The sequence below is a fragment of the Artemia franciscana genome, chromosome 14 (genome assembly GCF_032884065.1).
Source record: "Artemia franciscana chromosome 14, ASM3288406v1, whole genome shotgun sequence".
NCBI classification, from domain to species: domain Eukaryota; kingdom Metazoa; phylum Arthropoda; class Branchiopoda; order Anostraca; family Artemiidae; genus Artemia; species Artemia franciscana.
Genome location: NC_088876.1, coordinates 10,867,055 through 10,894,746, shown reverse-complemented (window position 1 = coordinate 10,894,746; position 27,692 = coordinate 10,867,055). Strand labels below are relative to the sequence as shown.

The 27,692-nt window shown below is 34.7% G+C and overlaps 1 protein-coding gene across 1 annotated transcript in view; it reads left to right on the top strand.

Moving 5' to 3' along the window:
- LOC136035298 (dymeclin-like) overlaps positions 1-27,692 on the top strand; it is an 87,301-nt gene that overhangs the window by 18,007 nt on the left and 41,602 nt on the right. The window contains exons 3-7 of the mRNA XM_065716991.1: positions 1,761-1,882; positions 7,283-7,367; positions 11,534-11,641; positions 12,924-13,063; positions 18,040-18,198. Of these exons, the coding sequence (XP_065573063.1) occupies positions 1,761-1,882; positions 7,283-7,367; positions 11,534-11,641; positions 12,924-13,063; positions 18,040-18,198 (614 nt within the window). The remainder of the gene's footprint in view (positions 1-1,760; positions 1,883-7,282; positions 7,368-11,533; positions 11,642-12,923; positions 13,064-18,039; positions 18,199-27,692) is intronic.

Below are 27,692 nucleotides of genomic sequence, written 5' to 3'. Positions count from 1 at the left end.
TCTTGTTAGCTAAACATTGTTATACTAGAGGACATATAGTCAAATTCTTGCCCAAAATAAATTTTTTGTGGTCTGAGGGATGTTTATTTACTGTTTGCATTTACAGAGGGTACTTACTTCGTAGCAGAGTTGAAAAAAGTTTCAGTACCTCTAGTTCAAAGACGACCGACTTAATTCTGTGGATTGTGTACCAAAAGCAAGCACCCTAGTGCAATTCGAATTTTGAATATCATCGCGGTATTTCCCCACTGCTTGAATTTCCAAAGTGGTATCTACCACACAGGGAAGACAAGCCATGATTTTCATAAATGAATTTCCTCTACGTCCAGTTTAAAGACTGCCTGACTCAATTTGATGGGCAATGTACCAAATCCAAACCACTTGATCAGATACACACTATAATTTTTTTTAAGATATTATTCGTTTAAATCCCCGAGGAGATTACTCTTGCCAAAGGCTTAAAATCACATGAGCAGATCAACGCTATAATTTTTATAGATATTCTTTGCTTAAATCCCTGGACAGGTTACTCTTACCAAAGGCTTAAAATCACATGAGCAGATACACGCTGGAATTTTTATAGATATTTTTTGTTTAAATCCCTGGACAGGTTACTCTTACCAAAGGCTTAAAATCACATGAGCAGATACACGCTAGAATATTTATAGATATCTTCATCTGACCTCATTTTGCTTTGTCCATTTGTCAGACTGGATGATGGTCAAACTGCGTGTTTTTGGAACTTGTAAGTAAAAAACGCATAAGAACGCTTAAAAGGAACGAAATTTAAACTCAACCTTTTCTACTGCTCAAGTTACAACTTAAACAATTCCCGTGACTAAGTGCAAGCGTAGAAGACTGAGGATTAATGTGACAAATAATCACTAATGGGGCTTGAACGAATCCTGTTCTTACATATTGAGCTATAAAAACTACGTGTATTGCATGTCATGCCCACCTTTATATCAAAACTTAAGTAACATGAAAACGTAACGTCGAAAAAAGAAAAATAACCCATTTTGGTACAAATGCAATAAAGGAGGAACTCTAGTCAAGAGTAAAAGGAAATGTAAAGATCCTTTAATAGATCATTGCATGATAGAGATCATCCCTTATTAAAACAAATTTATTGCATTTGCATACCTCTCAGCCAGGATGATATGTAACCCCCTCTCCAAGTTTAGTCTGAAGATCGCAGTGATAGTTGAAAAATATTGGTCTGATAATGCATTATTTGAGGCACCAGGCTGCCTTCTCCCCCCTGAACTATTATGATCCTCCTTAAAATTCGCAATTTATATAAAATCGAGGTGGGCAGGCGTCCAGATATTCTAGAGAAGCTCAAGCATATTGTTCAGGGTGTCGATTGCGAGGACCTTTTATTGTTGTTGTACCCAACTTCTTGTGTCCTATTGACCAAATTATTTGAATTTCAACTTTTCTTCTTTTCTGTAACTGTTTTAAAACGTCTATTATAGCAACACATATTATCCTAAAAAACCAGTGTTTTTGTAAATAAACTAGGGTCTTTCTTAAACTATATTTTTATTGAACTACATGCTTGTAAACTAATTAAACTATTTCACCGGCTAATTAGCCGGATAGGGATTGCTTTTTTCATACATATTTTAGGATTTTCTATTTAGGAACCATATGTTCTCCAATCAAATTGATGTTCAATTATTGGTTTTGTCACTCATATGTATATCTTAGTGTCAAATATGTCTCTCCTGTTTGTTTGATATTTTTTTTCCTTTCAGTCACCTCTTTACATGGCAGTCATACAATGCCTTATTTGTCCTTCGATGTGTTTTATCGCAATGGGTGGATCGCCTTGACGAATCCCAGCTTCAGGCTGAATTTCAAAGCGTACCTAATTTACGTAAGTTTGTGTGATTTTCTAAAGGTGCTCAATTTCTTTCTTGTTTATTTTTATTTATTAATGAATTTCCGCCGTAATGTGGCCTAATAAAGGATCTTAATGGTAGTATACGGTTATTGATGATTGTTCTAGTTAAATTCATCTTTCTTATATATTAATTATGTTGCCTAATTCTATTCAAATAGTAGCTTAGTCAGAAGTTTGAGAGTTCTAAAGGTTTTAATTTCTGCTGGAATGTGAAAAATTAGATATGTTAAAGTAAAAACTTGGAGTGATTGAAAACTTGTATAGTTTTTTTTTAACAACACAATAGCTGTAGACGTACACATAGCGAGGGAAAGAAGGAATAGAATAAAAGGGGTGCAAGAATGGATTTTTTTTGCCTCCACTGTCTGTCCCTTGGAAGAAACCTTTTCTCTCCCCTCACCCGCTGTCAACTTTCCCGGAAAAAAACAACAAAACATTGTATTTTCAAAGATAGGAGCTTGAAACTTTCCCAATAGGGTTCATGGAGATAACGAATATGACGTTGTGACTGTCATCAAGTTTTTGCGGCTTTGACGGGTACTTCCAGCTTTTTTTTAAAATTACGCAGACATTCTCAGGCTCTTAATTTTTCATGTTTGAGATTAAAACTAATTTTATTTATTTATTTGAGATAACATGATAAGAACTTTTTTGCATATATTTATCGTTGTCGTATTCTTATTTTAGAGTTTCGGGTACTATAAATACGTGTCGATCTTTACTTAAGTCTCGTTGCCATTGTCTTTTTTTTTAATGTAAGGTCGATTGGAGAATCATTTGGACATAGATTTAGGGCTTGTTACCCAAAGCGAAGAAAAGATTATGGAAAAACCATGACGCTAAGCGACCGTTGTTCCAAGTTTGGAAGTTAGAGACAAGTAACAAAGAGCAGTTTTGGAGGGTCTGACCTTCCGGAAAGGGAGGGTGGCACATAAGCCTCCGAAAAGTGTTTTAGGCTGAAAGTATTGTTTATTATTATTTTAATTTGTTTGTCAACTGTCTTGTATTTTAACTCTTTTTTATTTTTGTCTGTACTCTTGTCACATATATCTGTTAAATTTGTGAGGTTTGACAAAGAAAAAAAAAGAAAATGTAATTAAAAATAACCAAGAACACGAGTGTAAATCAGCCAGTGGACGGAAGAAGCGAAAAGAAAAAGTAGCAATAACTTCCGCCAAGCCATCTTCAGTGCAAAAAAAAACCAAGCTTTTGAAGTAAACTTTAAGAGAGCAGAATAAATACTAAATCCAGCCCCTGTTGTTTGCACCCCGCCCAATTATTCTTTTTACAAACTCTGGAAATTAATGCACAAGATGATATAAGACACGAATAACGTCATATATGGTAAGCTGCAATCATAACTGACGTCATATTAAAACTTAAAAGAATAAAATATGTTGGACATCTTTATTAGCATGGTGACGCCGCTTCTTCTCCATATTTAAGAATTAACGACGCTTCTTGACTACTGAGGTCCTTGCGTCGGCCCTGCAGTGCATTACTGCAGCGTGATTCGATCTCTGGGTCCCGTATTACCAAGCTAAGGTCAAATCCACTGCGCCACCACAGGACAAAAATTAATCATTTGACAGCTGGGATAACAGTTCCCTGGCACGGACCGGGATTGAACCTCACATCCAATGATTGGATGAATCGAACAGATCCGCGAGACCACTACCAGGGTGCTTCTTCTCCATATTTCTTCAAGTCATCTCCTTTTGAATAACTACTTCCTACTAGTGTGGTAATTAATGGTAAGTAAAGGGCAAACCGTGTCAATAGTGATGAGACTACCAGTTGGAAGTTCGCAAACAAAATATACACCGCAATAATCTAAGTTTTATGCTGATTAATTTAAAAAAAAATAAAAAATTAGTGCTTCGTCGGTTATGCAACCGATTTTTAAAAAAACTGTTTCAAACTAGCTCGTGATATTACCCTATATTCGTAGAATTTTGAAAAACTATCGCTCTACTGAAAACACAGCACTGGCACACAGGAATAGAAATAGGAAAATTCTTAAGGGGCCGGCTGAAAATGAAAGAATGATTTGTAAAGCTTTAGTCTTGTTTAGTTTTGAAAACTTAGTCTTCAGTGAAAAATTAAACTATCCAAACAAAGTCATATAGTTTTGACTATTATTATTATTTTTTGTTTATAAGTTAAGTTCAGTATATAACTGGTTGTATATAACTATGTAGTTGCTGAAAGATGCTATTAATATGGCGTTGACTTGACTATAATCGTAGTTTATCTTTTAGTTTGTGTTTGGGGGCGATTTTAGCAAGGATAAATTATTTGCCATTTTTCCTAGGGGATTAACTCAGTTACCACTCTTAGTACTCTACCTTAATCTGTGGTCTAAAATATGATGTTTATAAACATATTATAAAGAAAATTACAGAGAACTTATTTGCGCGTCTTGTCTTTGCCAAGATTTGCTTAGTGTTGTATTTGCTTAGTCTTCGGGTCTTAGAAAATAAGAAAACAATCCTAATATTATCAACAAATAAAGTGAACTTTTTTGAATACCAGATATTTTCCCAAAAGAATTTGGTGGAAGAAAAGTCAATTCTTTGAAAGAAAGGAAAAAAAAAACTATTGTATAAAAGTACTTTTTGTCCAGTAAATTAAACGCCAAAATTAATCTTAATAAATACAAAAATTGAATCAATTCTTAATGAATTCCTCGTAGCTCGTTTTCGCTTTGGGCTGCAACTCACAATCGTGAAAAAAAAAATAAAGAAAAAAAGGTATCAGTAGGTTAACTTAAAATTGTACTTAAAAAATGTGTACTAGCAATTTAATAAGTGATATAGTCATTCTCCCTGCCTCTCCTCTTACCCCCCCCCCCCACAAAAAAGCATCAGTAGATTATGTCATTTCTGCTTAAAAAGTTTTTTGTCTCTTTCCCATTGATCGTCAAAGAATAGGAAATGTGGTAAACTGATCAAGGGAAAAAGGTAAATAATATTTAAGTATAAGTATAAGTATAATAAGTATAATATTAAATAAGCATATAATATTTAAATAAGTATAAATTTTAATAAGTATAAAATATTTAAAGTATAAAGTTAATATATAATAATATTATTAAATAATCTATATATATAAAAATAAGTTGTCTGTCTGTCTGTGGATCAGGTGACGTCATGTTTCTGTGTTGACTGACGCCATGAAATTAGTTGTCGTCATTTTTGCTTTGACGGTGACGTCATTCAAGATATTTAAGACATATGTTCACGTAGAAATCTATTAATGTTTAAGTTTACAATGACTGATGAACTTACCATGGCAAAAGCCGATGAAGATGCTCAAAGAATCTATGCCAAAAAACTTGCTGCTGATAGAGAAAGTCAGAAAAGAAAGCGTGCCGAGGAATCAAAAGAACAGCAAGGAAACAGGCTTGAGGCTGATAGAGAAAGAAAGAACAGAAAGCGTGCCGAGGAATCAAAAGAACAGCAAGGAAACAGGCTTGAGGCTGATAGAGAAAGAAAGAACAGAAAGCGTGCCGAGGAATCAAAAGAACAGCAAGGAAACAGGCTTGAGGCTGATAGAGAAAAAAAGAACAGAAAGCGTGCCGAGGAACTACCAGAGCAACGCGGAAGCAGACTTGCTGCTAAAAGAGAAAGTGAAAAAAGAAGGCGTGCCGAGGAATTACAAGAACAGCAAGAAATCAGGCTTGCTGCTGATAGAGAAAGTAAGAAAAGAAAGCGTGCCGAGGAATCACAAGAACAGCAAGAAATCAGGCTTGCTGCTGATAGAGAAAGTAAGAAAAGAAAGCGTGCCGAGGAATCAGAGCAACCTGAAAGTTATCGCCTGGCATTCAGGTACAACCCAGTCGATGATTATAGCTTGAGTAGATGTGTTCAAATCGGGACAATGTCTAAAATTTGTCCCTATTGCAAGGCCTTGAAATTCAATGGTGAAACAATGGGAATGTGTTGCGCCTCAGGAAAAGTTAAACTTCCTCTATTGGCTGCACCACCAGAGCCATTGAAGACGAATGAATGCTTGCCTGAAAAATTCTAATTTATGGGCACACGTAAAAATATTAAAATTAACTACAAATATGCGTGTCCGTTTGCAAAACGATGACTCTGGTCAAACATTTTCAGATCAATTGCTGACAATTGGAAACGGAAAGCTCCCAGTAGACTCAATTTCAGGACGTATACAACTACCTGCTGATTTCTGTAATTTAGTGACGTCCAAAAATGAATTGATTGAAAAAGTATTTCCGAATATTCTAAAAAATTATAAAAATAATAAATGGCTAAGTGAAAGAGCGATTCTCGCACCCAAAAATATAGACGTCCACGAAATCAACAATATTGTTTTGACCAAGATTCGAGACCAGGCAGTCCTTTACAAGTCAGTCGACACAGTTTTGGAACCAAATGAAGCGGTTAATTATCCATCTGAATTTTTAAATTCAATAGATCCTTCAGGGTTTCCACCACACGTGCTACAACTAAAAATAGGCGTACCAATAATACTTTTAAGAAATATCAACCCACCAAAGCTTTGCAATGGCATGCGACTTGCCGTAAAAAAAAACAATGGAAAACCTAATAGAGGCCACAATCTTGACAGGGCCTTTTAAGGGTGAGGCTGTTCTTATTCCTCGCATTCCCATGATTCCAACGGATCTGCTTTTTCAATTTAAAAGATTGCAATTCCCAATTCGATTAGCATTTGCAATCACCATTAACAAAGCTCAAGGTCAATCATTAGAAAAATGTGGTATAGATCTTAATACTGATTGTTTTTCCCATGGACAATTGTACGTTGCATGTTCGAGGGTCGGTAAACCTGACAATGTATAGATATGCAGCGACAATTGGACAGCGAAGAATGTTGTATATTCGCAAGTTTTACGCAGTTAATTTGTATTGTATCTATCTATCTATCTATCTATATAAAAACGAGTTGTGTGGATGCATGTTTGTTTGTTTGTAAAAAGAGCGTTTGCATATGACGTCATTATTAGTACATACGGCTTTGTATATGCACAGACAATGGGAAAGCCAAGAATGTTGTTTATTCGCAATTTTTACGTAGTTTGAAACACATATATAAATCTATCTATATTCACAGGTGGGACACAGGGACACAACTACAATGGCGCATAACTAATATGGCGCGTAACGACTTGCGCGCGCGGGGGGGCTTGGGGGGCGCGAAGCGCCCCACCAACTAGGTGTTGGGGTTGCGGGAAGCGCCACCCCAACAGCTAGTATTTTAATAATATTTAAATAATATTTAACGCTTCGAAGGCATGTACAACTTTGATGCTTTCAGTATCTTAACATAGTTTTGGAGATTTTAATAAGTGTTTTTCGCTTTCTTTCTAATTGTTTTTTTTTTCAGACGCAGGAAAGATTCTTTATCCTCCAGACATTTTGGAATCATTTATAAATCGTCTTATAGAATTGCTTGTTGATCTTCCTGTAAGGTAATTTTATTTCGTCAAGAGTTTCTAAAGCCAAAAAACTCATAAGCAAAACAGAAGGTATAAATCGATATAATCTATAAACAATACTGTATTTGTGTATCCGTATGTGGGTGTAATTTTTGTACGCATTCAAAATAAGGCAAACTGATCAACCTAGAACAATATAAATGCATGCATAAAAATTTTGCATCTTTAAGAATGTAAATTGGATATAAGAAGATAAAGAACATTGGTGAATTTTGAAAGACAGAATATTGTAGAAGAAATCAATTGAATATTTTGGCTTTATATCAAAGTAGTAAGACGGTCGTCACAGAAAAGAAAATATTTAAAGAGGGTGCCTACAAAGTGAGTTATACTCTAAACCGGCACCCTTAAAAAACAACTAAATAATATTATAAAAGTAATGAAAAATAAATAATAGTAATAACAATATATATCATAAAAAAGAAAATAAGACACCACATTCAATTCACAGCCCAAATTCCAAATCAAATTTTAATCTTGCACCGGCAAAAAACGCCAGCACCGGCAACCATGATTTCGTATGAATTAATAATTATCTGTTGGATGTAGTTTTAAATTATTTTTAGAAAGCGAAATCGAAGAATATGAACCCACATAACTTTCATAAATGTTCCAGAACTTTATTATTGAATTTGTTTTGATATGAAGTACGCACAATTTTACAAAAGTATTCTGTGTCTGCTTTCTATTTTGAGTTATTACAGAAAATTTCTTAGCGAATTTTTGCAAAAAGACCACGCTTTGTAATCTTTTCCATAACTGTATTTAACCCATAACCACTAGTATTTACGACAATTGCTGTAGGATAGCTCATAATATTCATTTCGCTGAGCAGCATCTATTATGGGGAGAAATACACTGCCGGCTGATTGTCAGCACTAAGGTTTAGTTTAAATTTGTGAAATGCAAACACTAAAAGTTTTAATGAGCTTCCAAAAACTTCGCTAAATTTTAATTTTAAACTAATCTATATGTTCTTCATAAGAGTTGAATCTTGTCTAACACTCGTGCCTGTAAGTTTTATTATTAGCCCATTCTTCATTGATAATGTCATTTTTGAGGTTGTATCCATCTTTTGACCGGGCTTATATGCTTAGCTCCTACAGAAGGCGAAATTTCATGTCAGTAAAATTCAAATCATAAAAAGGTCGGCTATTAATTACCATTTACTAATTCAGAAGTTTGTTAAGATTAAAATAAAATAGGTTCTCCTTGACTCCACCTAAAAAGCTGATTGTTTTCAAGAGAGTGATGGCTAGGTTTGATTGGAGTTGGGAGGGTGAGCAAAGATTATTTGTAGGTATAAAAGGAACATAACAGTTTGGTACATGGCATGAGGCGGGATCAATGAGGCTTCTAACAAACTTGGTACTATTGGCGTTAATATTGTGAGCAAGATTTTTAATGTTTGACCAAGCTTTTGTTCAAGAGTCTTAGAGTGTGCTAACCTTTGCAGTACCCTTTCTTCAAGCAGTTTGACATGTTAATGGGAACTCCCCTGATATTTATACAAAAGTTGCTGGTTATTTTGATAAATTCTAAGCTAAGCTTTGATTTAGACAACAAATCTAAGAAATGGTAATGTTTCTTCAACTGCTCCACGATTTTAACTAAACTATTTTTTCTTTGCACATAGTAAATAAATCGTTACGTCCCAAATCGTGACCATAATACTCTTATCTTTTGCAAATAAATTGATAAGAAGGTATCCAAAAGGCATGATTATAGGTCTCAACGAGATAATGAGGTTCTGAGGGAACATTTGCCTTGATAGTGCCATAATTAAAAACACGTCTCTAGAATTTCAAATAAATTGTGAGAGACATAATTTTAAAAACTTTTTCTAAGTAAATAAATTATATGGGTTATTTGCAATGTTCACCGGTTAAAACTATGTGACAAAAATGCCTAGAGCTCGAAAATAGCTGTAAAATTCTTGTCAATTTCACTCATAAAATCATCTGTTGTCAAAGACCACTTTTCGGAAGCTCCTCGAAAATGTTTCGGAAAATTTGTTTTCGTAATTTTTTTCGGAAAAAATTTTCGTAAGCTTTTCGAAATGAAATGCTCCTTGAACAAATTTAATGTGTATGCCTTTTGCTTGTGATAAGACTTTATATGCTTTTTGCCATGATTTACACCAGTAAATAGTGCATTCAGAAGCACTACTTATGGCAGACCCTGAATTTATATTATGTGAACTAAATTGCGTTTTTCCTGGTGGTTTAGGCCCACAGACTAAAGGGCTCATTAAGTTTAATCATGTTTATTGTTCGAAGTTATACTAATAATAATAATTATTTGATTTTTCAAACTCGTGACATATCTAGTACGTTTTTCCAGGCCAGTAAATTGAGAAAACATTTATAAATAAATGAATGCATATACAATTATTGCTCGTTTAAAGATAGCATATATACATATACATAAATAAATGCATATACAAATATACATAAATAAATGAATATATATACAATTATTTATAAATATTTTCTCGATTTTCTGGCCTGGGAAAACGAACTAGATATATCACGAGTTTGAAAAAAATTATTTAGAGCCTTAATTTTTCACATGCTTTTCATTTAAATGACGTCACACGGCTATGACATTGTCTTCTTAAGAAGATCCTTACCTACGAATTTTATTAAATGAAGACACACACACATATATATATATATACTAGCTGTTGGGGTGGCGCTTCGCGCCACCCCAACACCTAGTTGGTGGGGCGCTTCGCGCCCCCCCAAGCCCCCCCGCGCGCGTAAGTCGTTACGCGCCATATTAGTTACGCGCCATTGTAGTTGTGTCCCTGTGTCCCACCTGTGAATAGAGATAGATATAAATATATGTTTTTAACTACGTAAAACATGCGAATATACAACATTCTTCGCTGCCCCATTGTCTGTGCATATAAATAGATTGTCAGGTTTACTGACTCTTGAACATGCAACATATAATTGTCCATGGGAAAAACAATCTGTATTCAGATCTATACCTCATTATTCTAATGATGTGTCCCTGTGTCCCGGTCGTAATTTATATTCCCTGTGTCCCGGTCGTCATTTGTGTCCCGGTGTCCCAGTTTGTAATTTCTCTTTGAGTGTCCCGGTCGTCATTTATATTCCCTGTGTCCCGGTGTCCCGGTCGTCATTTGTGTCCCGGTGTCCCGGTCTGTAATTTCTATTCGAACAATCCCTGTGTCCCGGTCGTCATTTATATATCCCGCCTGTGCCCCCGGCGTCCCCGTTGTAGTTGTGTCCCTGTGTCCCGGTCGTCATTTATATTCCCTGTGTCCTGGTCGTGATTTGTGTCCGGGTGTCCCAGTCTGTAATTTCTCTTTGAGGTTCCCGGTCGTCACTTATATTCCCTCTGTCTCGGTCGTCATTTGTGTCCCGGTCTGTAATTTCTCTTTGAGTGTTTTTTTCTTTTTAGTTTTTTTAGTTTTTTACCTTTTTTCTTTTTTCAGTTTTCTTTTTCTTCTTTATTTTTCAGCGTCACTATGAAGTACATATCGACGAACCTTTGTTTTTTTAACTTAAATCTGGTAGGCATTGATGACCTTATCCAAGTCAAAATCCCATACCCAATCATCATCGCTATCATTTTCAGTTTTGATATGTTTTGACTCTCGCTGTCCAGGTGGATTTTCATCTAACTGCGCGGTTTTGCGTTCTTTAGCCGCAAGCCTGTTTTCTTGCTGTTCTTGTGATTCCTCGGAACGCTTTCTATTCTTACTTTCTCTATCAGCAGCAAGTTTTTTGGCATAAACTCTTTAGCAGCTTCCTCGGCTGTTACCATTGTAGGTTCTTCAGTCATTTTACAATTAAACATTTTTCCGTGAACAAATGTCTTAAATACCGTTAATGACGTCACCGTCATAGCAAAAATGACGACAACTAACTTCATGACGTCAGTCGACACAGAAACATGACGTCACCTGACAGACAGACAGACACACAGACAGACAACTTATTTTTATATATATAGATATATAATATATATATATATATATATATATATATATATATATATATATATATATATATATATATATATATATATATATATATATATATATATATATTATGATGTATATACAATGAAATTCGTCTTGATTTTTATTGTTATTTTTATTTCAGTGAAGTGACTTATCATTTGTATTTGGAAATAATGAACGTTTTGCTAGTTTTATGTTCCCATCAGATGTTTACAAGATGCTGGAAGGGTGAAGATTCAAGCATATTTAGGTAAATTTATTTGTCCTTTTCTAACGATAAGTTTCAATAAGCTGATGATGTCGTCCTCGGAAAATACTCCAGCCTTAGAATACCGAAGAGAATTGAAACCGATGAGACACGTCTCACAGTGTGCAGAATATTCAATTAGACATAAACTAGCAAAACAGATAGAGAACTGGAGAAAAATTACTTATTCCCAACGCAATTCAATTGAATTTTCAATTCAATTGAATTCCATATGCATCTGCATGCATATTTCAGTTTTTAGATCGAGTCTATACTCCACAGGTGCAACTTTTACCCGGGAAAGACATATCTTCAGTATTTGTATGTTTTACCAACGGAAAAAATGTCAAGTCCTAGGCTTATATTCACGACCGTGTGATTTGGAGCCTTACCGAACACAAGCTGAACAGACTGATTAAGTCAGGATTTGTTGGTTTAAACCTTTGGTAGCAATACTAATGATAATGGATTTTTTATAAACTTACGAATGAGAAAAAAAAAACGTAGTACAAAAGGAAAGAAAACCAAGAACTACGAATAAAGAAAAAAAAGCGAAAAAAGCGGGTTTTCTCTAGAATTTGAAGGTATAGTCAACTATGATATAGCATTATTGTCCTTTTGTAAACTGTCATGAAACCCAATTTAAAAGGTCATATATTTGCAGGATATTGTTCCCAGCATTGTCTGGCAGTAAGCACGTAACACATATTTGGATTTGAAAATAAGCTTGGTGGGTACGATTTGTGAAAATCGCGCAGACGCTAAAATTTACTACCTATTTTAGTTGTATGTGTTGTTTTCTTTTGAATATAATGATTTTAGCTTTAAAATAAGACTAAAGCTCCACCATACGACACTGGCCGAAAAGTCATTTATTTAACGGCATAGTCAAATATAATATAGCATTATTGTCCTTTCGTAAACTATCATGAAACCCAATCTAAAAGGTCATATATTTTTAGGATATTCTTCTCAGTATTGTCTGAGACATATTTGGATTGGAAAATAAGCTTGGTGGGTACAATGTGGGAAAACCGCGCAGACGCTAAAATTTACTACTATATTTTGGTTGTATTTGTTGTTTTCTCTTGAATGTAATGATTTTAGCTTTAAAATAAGACTAAATCCCCACCACACGACGCTGGCCGAAAAGTTTTTCATTTAATGGTATAGTCGAATATTTAAAGATATAGTCGAAATTAAAGGTACAGTCAAATATAATATAGCATTATTGTCCTTTTGTAAACTGTCATGAAACCCAATTTAAAAGGTCCTATATTTGCAGGATATTGTTCTCAGAAAGATGTCGAATTCACGCCGGTGTACTGGTGAAAAGGTTGCTCGCCAATTTCGTACAGAGGATTCCAGTGCCTCACACTTGGTTTGGTCAGTCAGAGGGGGGCAGTGTTGTTCTAGGTTTAACTTGTAAGATTTTGAAGTTTTTGCTTATTTATTTTCCACCTGGTTTGGTGTCTTATTCATAGTTTGTGTGTGTTTTTTTTTATAGTATTATCGATGATATATTTTTAAAGTTACTAAAATTGTCATTAAGGTTATAAAACAAGACTGAACGTAGAGTCTGTTAAGTGGTTGGTAATATCCCATTGCATTTCTAAAAACACTATGAAAAATTTCTTTGAGAATTTAAAAAGTACATTAGCAATAACACGAATAAGTTGGAGAAATTAACAATGCCTGATTAGTGAAGGTAATCCATTCTAGGGCTCCTTTGATAATTCAGTAACTCTATTTTGTTTGTGTTTTTTTCTTGAAACTCTTTGTACAATCTTCACTAGTATCTTTGTCTTCATTATTATTTATTATTGTGATTTGTGTACGTTTGTGATTATTTTTTTTTTCTTCTTCTTTCTCCGCTCTGATTTTTGTTTTGTTTGACGGGTTTGCAAATAAATGATAATAATATCCAGCTAAGGAAAACTTCGAGAAAACCCAGAATTGAAAAAAAAGCGTTCAACTTGTTTCAAGTTTTCAAAACTGTATTTTGGAAAGAAAAACTAGTTTGATACCAAGTCTCTCATCTACCATCGTTCTGGAGGAAGATTGTTAAACATAATTAAAAAAAATGGCATAAACGGTAATTCAAAATATATATTGGGAAGATAAATGTTTCTTTTGCTTGAAGAAAGTAATTGTTATCTGTTGACTCTGTCAAAATAGTTAAATATTAATTGATTACTATCATTCTATAGCAATTTTGTATTCTTTTTTATTTGATTTTCTGGTGCTTCAGGACAACAACAACAACAAATAAACAAAGTAGTAACAACTTCAGAGGTGTGGATATGATTGAATTTTTGAATTTAATACTTAGGTTTCTTAAGCTAATTTATAATCAGCCCTCAAAAAATATTTTCTTTCTTTTTTCTTTAAATTATAATTGATTAAACAGACAATTACTATGAAACGGAATGTGAATAACGGAAAAATTCTGAATGCATTTTTGTATTAGGATTAAAAATTACATTAGATAAAGTTAAACTCACCCTAGTTCACAGACTGTATCTATCAGTGGCATCAGTTGCTTATGAAATATTTACTATAATAAACAAGAGCTTTAAAACTTTATCTAAGATCGCTAGGCTCTAAACACTGGATTTCCCCTGAAAAGTGATACAAGTAAAAATCTGAGCAACTAGGTTGAGTTAGAACAACATCGTTGTATTGTTCTTCTGCCGTAGGAAGTGGCATAATAGCATGACATAAATCCTCCTTTTAGTATAGTAACTTTAAAGTTTAAAGTGGAGTAACTGAAAATGCTACATATGTTAAGTCTGCGTTTTTTTGTCCTCTTTCAGTGGGCCAACTTCAAAACTTCACTTGGTAGCCTAATAAATGCTACATATTTGGAATTCGTGTGTTATTTTATCCTACTTCAGTGGGCTAATTTCAGAACTAAAATTGAACGCTTTATGCTCAGAATCTGCGTTTTTTTTTCCTCCGTTTGCTTACGCCTAAACCTCAAATGGCAGCCTCAGCCTCCATAAAATGTTTTATAAAACTTCACTTGGTAGCCCTCATAAATGCTACATGTTTGGAATTCGTGTGTTATTTTATCTTCCTTCAGTGGGCTAACTTCAGAACCGCAATTGAACGCTTTATGCTCAAAATCTGCGTTTTTGATCTTTTCTTCCGTTTGCTTACGTCTAAACCTCAAATGGCAGCCTCAACATCCATAAAATGTTTTATAAAGCTTCACTTGGTAGCTTTCATAAATGCTATATATTTTGAATTCGTGTGTTATTTTATCTTCCTTCAGTGCGCTAACTTCAGAACTACAATTGAACGCTTTATACTCGGAATCTGCGTTTTTGTTTTTTTCTTCCATTTGCTTACGTCTAAACCTCAAATGGCAGCTTCAGCCTCCATAAAATGTTTTATGCTCAGAGTATGTGTAATTTACTACCCACAAAAAGCAAAAGCAACAATGCCGAGTGGAGAGACAGAGAAATGAAAAGAAAAAACAACTCGAAAATGGTTTCAAATACTATAAGCAAAAAAGCAAATACTATAACAACAAGGACAAAGAAATGAAAAGAAAAGGAAACAAAAAAAACACAAAAGCAACTTCAAATACTGTAAGCAAAAAAATCTGAGCAACCAACTTCAGGACTAAAAAAAATACAAAAGAGGGTCATAATCAGAAATACAATTCTAAGTTCTCACACATAAAGCTTCAACAAGACCATTTATTTGAGACGGTATATCAATAAGGTCAAAATTATTCACTAAATTACTGTTTCGTTACCATCTTGGTAAACGATGCAGACATTCACAATATCTGAAATATGCCACTCATGGGGTATTACAATGCTTTTTACGAAACGAATGGGTAGTACCAGAAAGGAAAAAAAATACTGGAAAACAAAACTATGGTGTAAGCTACAAAGACTTTCGATTTCGATTTTTTAAGGTTTTTTTTTTTTAAAGAACTGTAATAGTCGTTTTATGTAGCTTCTAATTACGCAAATTTGACAGAAGCCAACACTTGATCCCCAACCTTACAATGATCTTTTTATTCCCGCTTATTGCAAATAATGATCAAAATGTAATTTCTGTTGTCGAATGTTCGGTGCCTACTTACTCGTCTGACTCTTTTTTTTCTTTAACAGTATGTTAATTCTTTGTCAATTTTCTTTCTTCTTCCCTTCTTTATCTACATTTCTTTAATACTTTTTTCTAATAAAATTTAATTTCCTTTTTTGAACCTTTAGTTTTTTTTTTATCCTTTCTGTCTATTTTGGGTGTCTTTCCAAGACATGTTGGAAGGAAGTACTCCTTTAAAAAAAAAAAAAAAACTAAATTCAAAATGCTCACAGTGTTGCAATTCACTTGTATATACCTCCAGTTTTTTTGGGTATTCTACTCCAAGCATTTTCTCTCTATTTCTGTGTTTATATTCTTATTTAGCTTCGTGTCAGTTGCTTACGGCTTGAACATATGCAGAAATTAGAGTTTACAGAGAAAATATAAAACTAACTATGTGGATAATAGGAGCTAGAAATAAGATGAAATTTATTTTAGTTTTGAGTGCTTAGGACTTATAGTCCAAAAAAGACTTAACAGAGATTAGAGCAGATATAATGTATCAGGGTAGGGATTTAAGATAAAAAGGGATTTCTGGTCAGAATTTCTCAATTCTTCCTATGGGGCAGTCCCTTTTGTCTGCAGTTATAATAGGACTTGTGGAAACCGTAAATAATGTATAAATGCAATTTTAATTATTCTGAAAAGTTGGTGTTGACAAAAGTTTGCGGATTGCATCAGGTTTTTAGCGGGACCTGACATTCACTAAACCTATATATATATATACATTTACATATAAACATATATATACATATATTTATATATATACCTACACACATATACATATTACCATTGTTTTGTACGTATATTGTCGTTATTATATATCATTCATTATGCAGTCAATATTTATTATAATTGTTTAATATTACAGTTTTGTGTAGTTGTGAGTTATTATCCTCTTTTCACTTTGATAAATATATAAATGAAGTGAAAATATTTTTGGTTGATCAAATATATATATTTTAACAAAGCAACAATACCTAATATTAAATATTGGGTATTAATCAATATTAGGTATTGTTGCAAATACCCAATATTAATTAATATTGGTTAGCAACGCTCTTGAACAATTATTAAATAATCACAATTATTGGAGCAACGAGAAAACCCCAAATCTACGCCCATTTGCAATGAAAATTGTCACTCCGCCAGGTGAAACTATTGATATTGATCAAGAGTGTTAATTCGTGGGACTTAGGGGCAAGGCCGGATCCAGTGCCCTCCCCCATCCGATATTTTTGTCCGACTCTTTAAAACGTAACGCAATGCTTTTAAACAAATTTTCGATGGGTTTTTTTAACTTATTTTGTACCCCTCTTCCCCAAAACAATATTCTGAACATGGCCCTGGGGGGGGGAGAGCAAAAACGTATTCTTTGGAGTCCGAGGAGGGGAATTTCGTTGTCTTTTCAATTTCTTTAACTAAAATACGTTAAAAAAAAAAGCCACTTTTTAATGACAATGCCGCATAAAGTTTTTTTTTGAACCTAAGAGGGGGAATACAGGAAAAGTATCTTGTAGAAAATATCCCCCTCCTCCTATTAAAGCCACTGGTATTCATATATGCTACTTGATAACAATGCAAGTTGGACACTCCGTACTATTGAGTGATAAACACCATTCCTTACTACCCCCCGCAGCTACAGTCAACAGAAAACCCCCTCAAAAGAACAAGCTTGAGCTAGTGGACAAATCGTTTAAGTTTTTCATTCCTTCCTTTTTTTGCTAGTGTTATAAATTGTACTTGGTGTTAATTATGTTGTAAAATGTAGCATAAATTAGTTACGGGAGTAGCCGTAACTACGATAGCCATTTCTATTAATTGAATCTTGAATCTTAAAATATCTCCAAGATACATCTGTTTTAAATGGACTGTTTTCATAATTTGGGAGCTCTATCTTGAGGGTTGCAATAATGATGTCATTCCAGGGCATATTTTTTGGGATTTTTTGACCGATCCAATGGAAAATGTTATCTTAAAAGTTTGATACAATGCCATGTGGGGTTGTGGGGACATGGAGCCTGAAAGGGATGATAGTTGGTCCTGCGTCTAATTTTGACCATTAAAAAGGGCCCTACAACTTTTAATAATTGGCTGAATGACTTTTCCCCAAAATTTCTACGACCACCCATCCGAGATGATGATGCCAGGAAAACAAAAGAACACACTTGAGACATCACTCTTTACTAAGTCAACGATAAGTATTTCGTGTCTGATGTGGATTTTTAGTAAATTTCTAAATCATTTGAAAAGCAGAAATTCTGTGAATATTTTTTCTTACGGGTCTCTCTTTTCAGCTAGTCTTTGGAACGTTCTCACATTCAATAGAAATACTCCAATCGTTGAAGAATCACCATTAGCCGAGCTGTCTTTACTCGTATTACTTGTCTTGAGCTATCAGTCTGAAGAAGAAAATCCATATAGAAGCGCTATGGTTACATTTTCAGATTCCGAAGGTATGTCAATATTCTATTGCCTTAACTAGGGGCGTGATTTGTTATTGGACTTGATAATTGCCCACTCTAGACCTCGTTTTGTCCCTTCAGGACCTAATTTTTTTAGATTTTTGTTTACCTTCCCGGTTTCAAGCATAAATAATTTTCATCATTCTTATTTTGAGTATGATCATATCATTTTCTTCTTGTATACGTTGCTATCAACATAACACCAATCGTCTATGCTGTTAGTGCCTACTACAGACTTACTAGTTGAGAATTCTACAAAGCTCAATGCGCTCATATGCACAAATCTGAACACAGTCATGAAGTTTATGCTTGAATTTGTTGCCTTTACATTAAAATTGCTCATTTAATTCGATATAGCTTTTCAAGCTTACATCCCCTGAAACTAGAGACTGAATCTCTTATCAAGGAATTGTCTTGGAGCTTCATGAGCAAGGACTATGTAAAGTCAGCGAATGCATTCCAAATTAATATGAATAACCCAAATGTTTACCTTCCCCTTGAAAATATTTATTAGGATCCAAACGGGCTGGACTCTCTCCTGACACTCAAATCAGATTTTGGTGTGCCGATGATGCGGATGCAGTTGCCATGATGCAGATGCCGTTGAAAAGATCATCATAGCTGCTCAAATTTTTTTTTTACATAGAGGTTTTGCAGCAGATCCAAACTCGATTTCTTTTTTATGATGACATTTACAGATTTGTAGAAATGGTTGACCCTGTATCAGCTCATTCACTACGGTCTGATTCAATCAAACCCTCTATTCGAAAATATGGAAAAGTATCGTGGGATGGGAACAAAATCAAATAAAAGTGGAGGAAGTGAATTCTCATCAATATTGAAAATATTAAAAACATGGATGCGATTACTTAGTGGCATTTGTTTTTTTTTTGTTTTTTTTTTAACAAAAACTCCATCGGAATGCAAATCTAAAATTGGCAGTAATATTTGTGTTTACTTTTCCCATCTCCAGCGTCGTCGGCGAAAGGTTTTTTAATGCAGTAAAAATCATAAAGACGGACAGGCGAAACGAGCTTAAACCGGAAACATTACATGGAATTCTGAAATCAAAATACGGCATGAAGTGGGCACAAGGAAGTACCGCATGCATTCTTAGAGACGAGCAGCTACTGATACTCATGAAAAGAGTCAAGGCTTCAGCTACCATCGGAAAAAGGTGTTGAACCTGCAGTGGGACCTTACAACCTAAATAACCAAAAACAACCATATAAAATAAACGCTTATTTATTTTAACCACTATATCCACTGACGTGCTGACACAACCAATTAAGCACTGATTGGTCATGCGTAATAGAAAATGGCACTTAAGGTCAATCTCCTAGGTTGAAAGCGAATTCTATTTCCTATAGCATTGAAATACGTAACGAGATTTCCTCCTTTCTCATTGGCTTAATTGCTCTCTTGAGGGTTGTACCAGAATATTTGAATACTGTCGAACATTACGACCGGATTTAAAGGGAATCTAAATTTTTCACATGTCTAATTGGTAACAGCTGACTCATTGGAATTTGGTTGTTTATAAGTCAGATAACAGTTTAGCATTTGAATTTTCACAATTGGCAGAAAAAAAACAAGAACAAATAAGCGATGGGAAAACCTGAGACATTGGTGAGTTCTATCTCGACGTTATAGTAGAATATATTACTTTTATTCATTTACAAGTTACATTTTCAAACAGTTCGTGGTAACGAACTGTAGTAAGGAGCGACCAGGCTCAATAGTAACCAAAACTCTAAAAAACGAAGTTTTGATACAAATAGTTACATCAAAAGAATTGCATTTTAATGCTGATTTTAAATATATAAGTTTCATCAAGTTTAGTCTTACCGGTAAAAAGTTACGAGCCTGAGAAAATGTGCCTTATTTTAGAAAATATGCGGAAATACCCTCTAAAAGTCACATAATCTTAACAAAATCACACCATCAGAGTCAGCGTATCCGAGAACCCTACTGTAGAAGTTTCAAGCCCCTATCATAAAAAAGGTGGAATTTTGTATTTTTGCCAGAAGATAGATAACGGGTGCGTATTTTTTTTTTCCTCAGGGGTGATTGTATCGACCTAGTTGTCCTAGAATGTCGCAAGAGGGTTCATTCTAACGTAAATTAAAAGTTCTAGTGTCCTTTTTAAGTGAACGAAAAATTGGAGGGCACCGAGGCCCCCTCCAACGGATATTTTTCTCCAAGGTCACCGGATCAAAATTTTGAGATAACCATTTTGTTTAACTCAGTCAAAAACCTAATAACTATGTCTTTGGGTATGACTAAATCCACCTCAGTTCCTGGGGGAGGGGCGGTACCTTATAAACTTAGACCATTGTTTACACATAGTAGTTGTTAATTATGAAGTGTACAGACGTTTTCAGGGGGACTTTTTTGTGTTGGGGTTAGGGTTGGTCGGGGGGGGGGAGGTTACGTGGGAGGATCTTTCCATGGAGGAATTTTTCATGAGGGAAGAGAATTTCCATGAAGGGGTCGTAGGATTTTCTAGCATCATTTATAAAAAGACAATGAGAAAATGTTTTTTTTTCAACTGGAAGTAATAATCAACATTAAAACTTAAAACGAACATAAAATATTACTTAAATAAGGGGGTTTGTCTCTTCCACAATACCTTGCTCTTTACGCTAAAGTATTTTTAGTAACTTCAACTAGTTATTCTACGGCCTTTGTGATTCAAGGGTCATTCTGAAAATTTGGGACAAAATTCAAGCTTTAGTGTAAAGAACGAGGTATTGACGAGGGGGCAAACTCCCTCATATACATAATAAAAATACACAAATATATAAGTTCGTTACATGGGCTAATTCGTAAGGTACGTATGTTTATTACTAACAAAAACGTTTGTAAAAATAAAATTAAAAAAATCTAGTTGTATTTTTAAGTAACCAAAAATTTGGAGGTAACTAGGCCTCCTCTCCCACCCCCCTTTTTTTAGCAAAATCGTCCGATCAAAACTATGAGAAAGCCATTTAGCTTGTAATTAACATAAAAATTGCTTCTCCAAACTAAACATCCGTATGATATATGAGTAGATTATTGCAAAATATATCGTGCAAAGAGTACATTCCGGCAGAATATGCTTCAATCTTTTGAGGATGCCAACTCCACGTGCAACTTTGGTGGAGTTGATGTCGCTATGATGCTTCCACGATAGATTAGAATCAATATGGAAGCCGAGGTACCGCAGTGATTTAACTTGTAAAATAGGCTTTTCACCTAATAGAACTTTACTACTTACATCAACAGAATCACCCACTCTACAGAATGTCAGTAAAAAATTTTCTTTACATTCACGCACAGCAAACTTAAACTTGTAAACATCTCTAATCTTTTGAGAGTAATATGAGCTTTTACTATTAAATCATCTGCGGATTTTGCAAATACTGTTAGCAATATATGTATCCTTTAGATAAACGCGCATCATGTTCACATAAACTAAATAAAGTAAAGGGCCCAGCACGGACATTTTGCTATTTATAATGTTGGATATTGTCGTATGAGTGTCTGCACCAGGTAACTACTTTACCCCATGAAATACAAGGCTATCAAGCATGGACTCTTGATCATAATTATCAAGCTTTTTTTTCTATTCGACCAATCCTCTCCTCCAAATTTTCAATTTGAAATCTCAGACTAACTAGAACCTGCTCAATTTTTGCAAACTTTGGATTAAACTCGAGCGTGATTGAATCATAAACCTGGCTGATTATCAGTTCAGTACCTTCTTTGTTCAATGAATTTGGGTCATTGAACTTTTCAGTAACTTTTTTGGTTATATTTTCCAGCAGATGACTTTCTATTTTCTCCAGCTGGGCTTCAGTTGTAGCTAATTGTTCGTACATCGGGGCGATACTTGAAGACACCGAGTTAAACCCTAATTTATCTCTTGCTTTCAGGGCTTGAAAGGTCTTGGAAAAATTTCGTAAATTTCTGTGGTATTAGCAAGCTTTTGTGGCACTTTGTATTAATGAAGTGACATATAGTTATCGTAAATTCTGTCGGTCTGTCTGTCTTTCCCTGTTTTGCTAGTATAGGCACTTCCAGATAAGCTAGGACGATGAAATTTGGCAGGCGTATCAGGAACCAGACTAGATTAAATTAGAAATAGTCGTTTCCCCAATTCGAGCATCTGGAGGGAGTGGGGAGACGGTTAATTCGGAAAAAAAGACCGGGATGAAACTTGGTGGGAAAATGAGCACAAATCCTAGATACGTGATTGACATAACTGGGACGGGTCCGCTCTCTTTGGAGAAGTTGGAGGGAGGGTTAATTTTGAAAAATGAGTACCAGACAAGATTAAATTAGAAATAGTCATTTATCCGATTTGACCATCTGTAGGGGGGGGGAGTGGAGGGACGGTTAATTCGAAAAAATGAGGTATTTTTAAGTTACGAAGGAATGGTCGAATCTTAATGAAATCTCATATTTAGAAGGATCTTGCAACTCGGATCTTTTATTTTAGATCTGGCTGAATCCAGTTTCATTGGGAGGAGTTATGGGGGGGGGGACCGGAAATCTTGGAAAACGCTTAGAGTGGAGAGGTCAGGATGAAATTTGGTGGGAAGAATAAGCACACATCCAAGATGCGTAACTGACATAACTGGACCAGATCCGCACTCTTTGGGAGAGTTGGGGGGAGGGTAATTTGGAAAAATTAGAAAAATGAGGTATTTGTAATTTATGGAGGGGTGATCAGATCTTAATGAAACTTGATATTTAGAAGGATCTTGTGCTTCAGCACTCTTAATACAAATCCCGACCAGATCCGGTAACAGTAGGCGGAGTTGGAGGGGGAAACCGAAAATCTTGGAAAATGATTAGAGTGAAGAGATCGGGATGAAACTTGGTGGGTAGAATAAGCAAATATCGTAGATACGTGATTGACGAACAAGAACGTTTACCAGAACCAGAAAAATTGCCAGTGTCTCCAAAATGTTCCAGGCTTTCCGAAACTCCGAATCCGGCTTTAACTATTATAGATGATTCTACGGTTAGTAAAAATGCGGCATCTGGTAGCTCTTGTGATTTTGGTTTGCCAGGAGAAAGCTTTGGAATCGATTTGTCTGGAATTCCAGATGTAAATTGTATAGTCAACTTGCGTCATATGCTTAGTGAGTTTATAGAAGCAATAAAACATCAGTTCAATTGCAAGGGCGGGAATTCAAAGCTTCGCGTGAAACAAATAAAAAACACTGGACTCCAAACAAAGCTCGTCATTATCTGTCAAGACTGTGGCTGGAAAAAGCGAGTAGAAAGTGAGCCGGAAGCCCCCCTCACTACTGTAAAACAATACCTAACAAATTTCAGCGAACAGATATTAGGTACCAAAAAAGAAAAGATCAACAATTTACGAGGCAACGTGAACGTGAAAGCTGTATGGGGTATCATGGGGACCGGAGGAGGCTGCGCATCTTTGAACGAATTATTAAGTGTATTGGGAATCAAAAATATGAATCCGAAAACGTTTATGAATTTAGAACGCTTAGTTGGTAACGATTGGATGGATGCACTATCAGATGTCTTAGAAGAAAATGGTCGTGAATCCCTGAAATTAGCCATTCATGAGGACAGGTTTATCAACGGTTTTTCTGGACTAAGGTCATCTGTGATGGCGGCTGGAATAAACGCAGCAAAGGACACGATTATACTGCAAAAGGTTGTGTTGGGGTAATCATTGATGCCTTTACGAAAAAATTATTATATGTAGGAATAAGAAATAAATATTGTTACCTCTGCTTCAGCTCAAAGAAGGCAAACCAGAAAGTGAAAGATCATGTTTGCTTTATGGACTATATATTTGAGGGACAATGGTCCCTCAAAGAGCATGGAAACCGACATTCTTGTTGAATGTTTTCGCCAAAGTGAAGCCATGCATAACCTTCAGTATTTACAATACATCGGAGACGGCGATTCTAGTGTTTTTTACAAGCTAAGACAAAGTGTTTCATACGGATCATATATCCAAAAAGAAGAATGTGCCAATCACGTGACCAAGAACTATACAAAACACCTCCATAATGTTGTGAAGACAAAAAAAGGGATGCACAGCAAATTTCTTTCATATGACATAATTCTAAAGCTAACCAAAAATCTACGAGGTGCAATAAAAAAGAACTCGGCTGATGGTGGGTCTGCCGAAAATCTAAGACAACTCTTACGAAGAGGCCCAGAGCATGTGTTTGGTAATCATAAATAATGTGATTCTGGCTGTGCCAAAAAGAATGGGTTCTTAGAAACTGTGGAGAACCGCTATAATAACCTTCCGAAACTATTTTGGAGGATGTAAAAGCTGGCGGAGGATGTAAAAACTTACGAACGGGTGACAGGATCTTAACGAAATTTGATGTTTGGAAGAATGTTGAATCTCAGAGCTCTTATTTCAAATCCCAACTGGATCTGGTAACATTGGGGGAATGGAGGGGGGAACCTAAAATCTTGGAAAACGCTGAAAGTGGAGGGATCGGGATGAAACCTGATGGGAAAAGTAAGCACAAGTCCTAGATACGCGATTAACATAACTAGAACGGATCCGCTCTCTTTGTGGGAGTTGGGGGGGGGGGTTAATTCTGAAAAATTAGAAAAAATGAGGCATTTTTAACTTAGGAAAGAGTCATCAGACATCAATGAAATTTGATGTTTGGAAGGATATCGTGTCTCATAGCTCTTATTTAAAATTCCGGCCGGATCCGGTGACATTGGGGGGAAGATGGGAGGGGGAGCCTAAAATCATGGAAAACGCTTAGAATGGAGGGATCGGATTTGGTTTATAATCGGTGTTTCTTTACTTTTAAAGGCCAATAATGTTTAAAATGATCTGTTTTTAAGAATAATATTCTTTTTAAAAGTAATATTCATACATTTTATAGGCCTACAATCGGTGTTTCTTTACTTTTAAAGCCAAACTGTTATCTGCTTTAAAATGATATTGCGTTAAAAATGATATTGCCTCAAGGTGTTGTTGCCAATTATACATTTTTTCAACTTCCTTTTAAATCTGGTCGTAATGCTAAGGAGATGTCAACATTCTTAATGATATTCTGGCAAACCCCTCAAGGAGTGCTGAAGCCAACGAGAAAGGAGGAAATCTTGAATACTAAGAACTATTGCTAAAAATCATCTCTTATAACTACAAACTTAAGAATCTTTGGGATTATTTATCGGTATAAAATCTACAAAACGGCACAAAAATCAAGGCTGTATGATTAGTACAACCCTTTTAAATAGTAAAGGAAGAGTATCTTAAATGGCAAATTTTAAAGGAAACTGATGATAATAATAAAAAAAAAAAAATCACGGCCAAAAATTTTGAAATATTGTGGCAAATCGAGAGGCTACTTTACAATTCTCTATGTCTTCTAAAAGTAATTTTATTACTACTTTTGAAAATTAGAGGTGTCCCCACTAATTAATTTTTTATGAAGCTCTAAAGAAAAAAAATGCAAATTTGTTCGGCCTATTCGTGTTAAAGCTTTCAATGAAGCCACAGTAAATTTTTCATCAAAGAATCTGCTCGTGTCTGTTGTTAATACGCATTTCACTGCTATAGGAAAATAGCGTTGGCTTCAAACCGCGGAGATTGACCTTAAGTATTATACGAGAAACACTCGAGAAGTGAAGTTTGAATAATGCTAATGAAATATACCTAAGTAACTTAGAAATATAATAATTTAGAAACAAATTTGGGATATATATTTTCACACTGGGGGGGGGGGTTGAAGCATTGCATATATTAAATGCGTAACCTAAATAAACCTTTTCTAACCTAAACGAACCAAAATACCAACTGAATATTTGACTAAAATATAGCTGTCCCTGATCAAACCCTATGCTATTATTACAACTTGCAAACTAACCGGGATGAAAACTGGGTATTGTCTCGAGTGTTTCTCGTACAATACTTAAGTACCCAGAAAACAGAATTGAAGATCTATTTCTCTTACTAGTCTTACTATATCCTGTACACCTTGTTGCACCTTACTACACGAATGAGAACAGTGTCTAAGTATTGTTTATTTTTTACCTTTTCTGCATTATTCAAAGTACTTAAGCAAATTTCTATCCTTAAAGTTAATATTTTGACAGATCTGTCGACATTGAACTTTTTCTTTTTTTAAAACCTTTTTTTCAAACATTTTTTCGTGACCTCGCTCAATGTGAAAACAATTCAAAGTAAAAATAATACTTGAAAAAACGACTGGTTGGATATCATTCATGCAAATCCATCTTGCCAATTCAAATAAAAACGGGGATGTTGAAAAAATAGCAAAGAAAAAATAATATTGAAAAAAATATAAAAAGAAAAAATAAAAGAAAAGAAGAAGTAATAAACAAAGAATAATATTGAAAAAATATAAAAAGAAAATAAAAAGAAAGGAAAAAATAATATTGAAAAATATAAAAGAAAAAATAAAAGAAAAGAAAAGAAAAAATAATAATAAAAAATAATATTGAAAAAATATAAAAAGAAAAACAAAAGAAAATAAAAAGACAAGAAAAATAATAAAGAAAAAATAATATTGAAAAAATATAAAAAAAAATAAAAAAAAGAAAAAATAATATATCCTCACTTGGGCCAGAGTCTGGAATCTGGCACCCGAATCTATCGATCAAAACCCACCTTAACTAGTCGATAATTAATAAGCATTGTTTTAAACGTCAAAAGAAGATATTTTAGTTGGCAACAAGAAAATAGTCTTTAGTTGCAAGATAAGTGGTCCTGAACAAATGCTATTAAAGTAAGCATAACGAGACTTTATTAGCGATTTGGAAAGAAGTCAGAAAATCGGAAAACCTTAAGGAATTATTGTATTGAAAATGGGGATTTTTAGGGTTTCCCACCAGTCTTTTAGAAATTTAAAAAGTTATGAAGTGGAAACACCGAGCCTATTAGAGATGCCAAGGATATAAAGGAGAGGTAGGAGAGTAGTAATTGACCCAAGTTTTCATTCTGACTTTGATTGAGCAGTGGAAAGTATTGACAACTAGAGTATTTTGAAGGAGCAACGATAGTAACGGCAGTTGAAAGGGGTGCGATGATTTACAATAATGTAAACATAAGAAAACGAACCCGAAGTGGAAAGTATAATATTCACAAAATACGAGAAGGAAGGCAAATGTATAGCCCAAAATATATATATTTTGCATGTATTTTCCTGTTCTTGATTTTATCACAGTTGATTCAATTTACGGGTACATGGGTTAAAATAAGAGTGACGCATGGCAAAATGCGAAAATATATATAATTTGGGCTATGTACCTGCATATTTGGGGGGGGGGGCAAATGATAGTGGAGCTGCAGTCAAAATGTGTTGACTGCGTTTATTCCGTATATTGTGAAGCGAGACTTGTTTTCTTAGCATGTTTTCTTCTCAACACTCCAAATTCTAGACTGAAACCAGGTATTGTCATTGAAATACATCCCTTTGTTCTATGATTAGAAATGAAAGCAGAGGGATGCTCAGTCC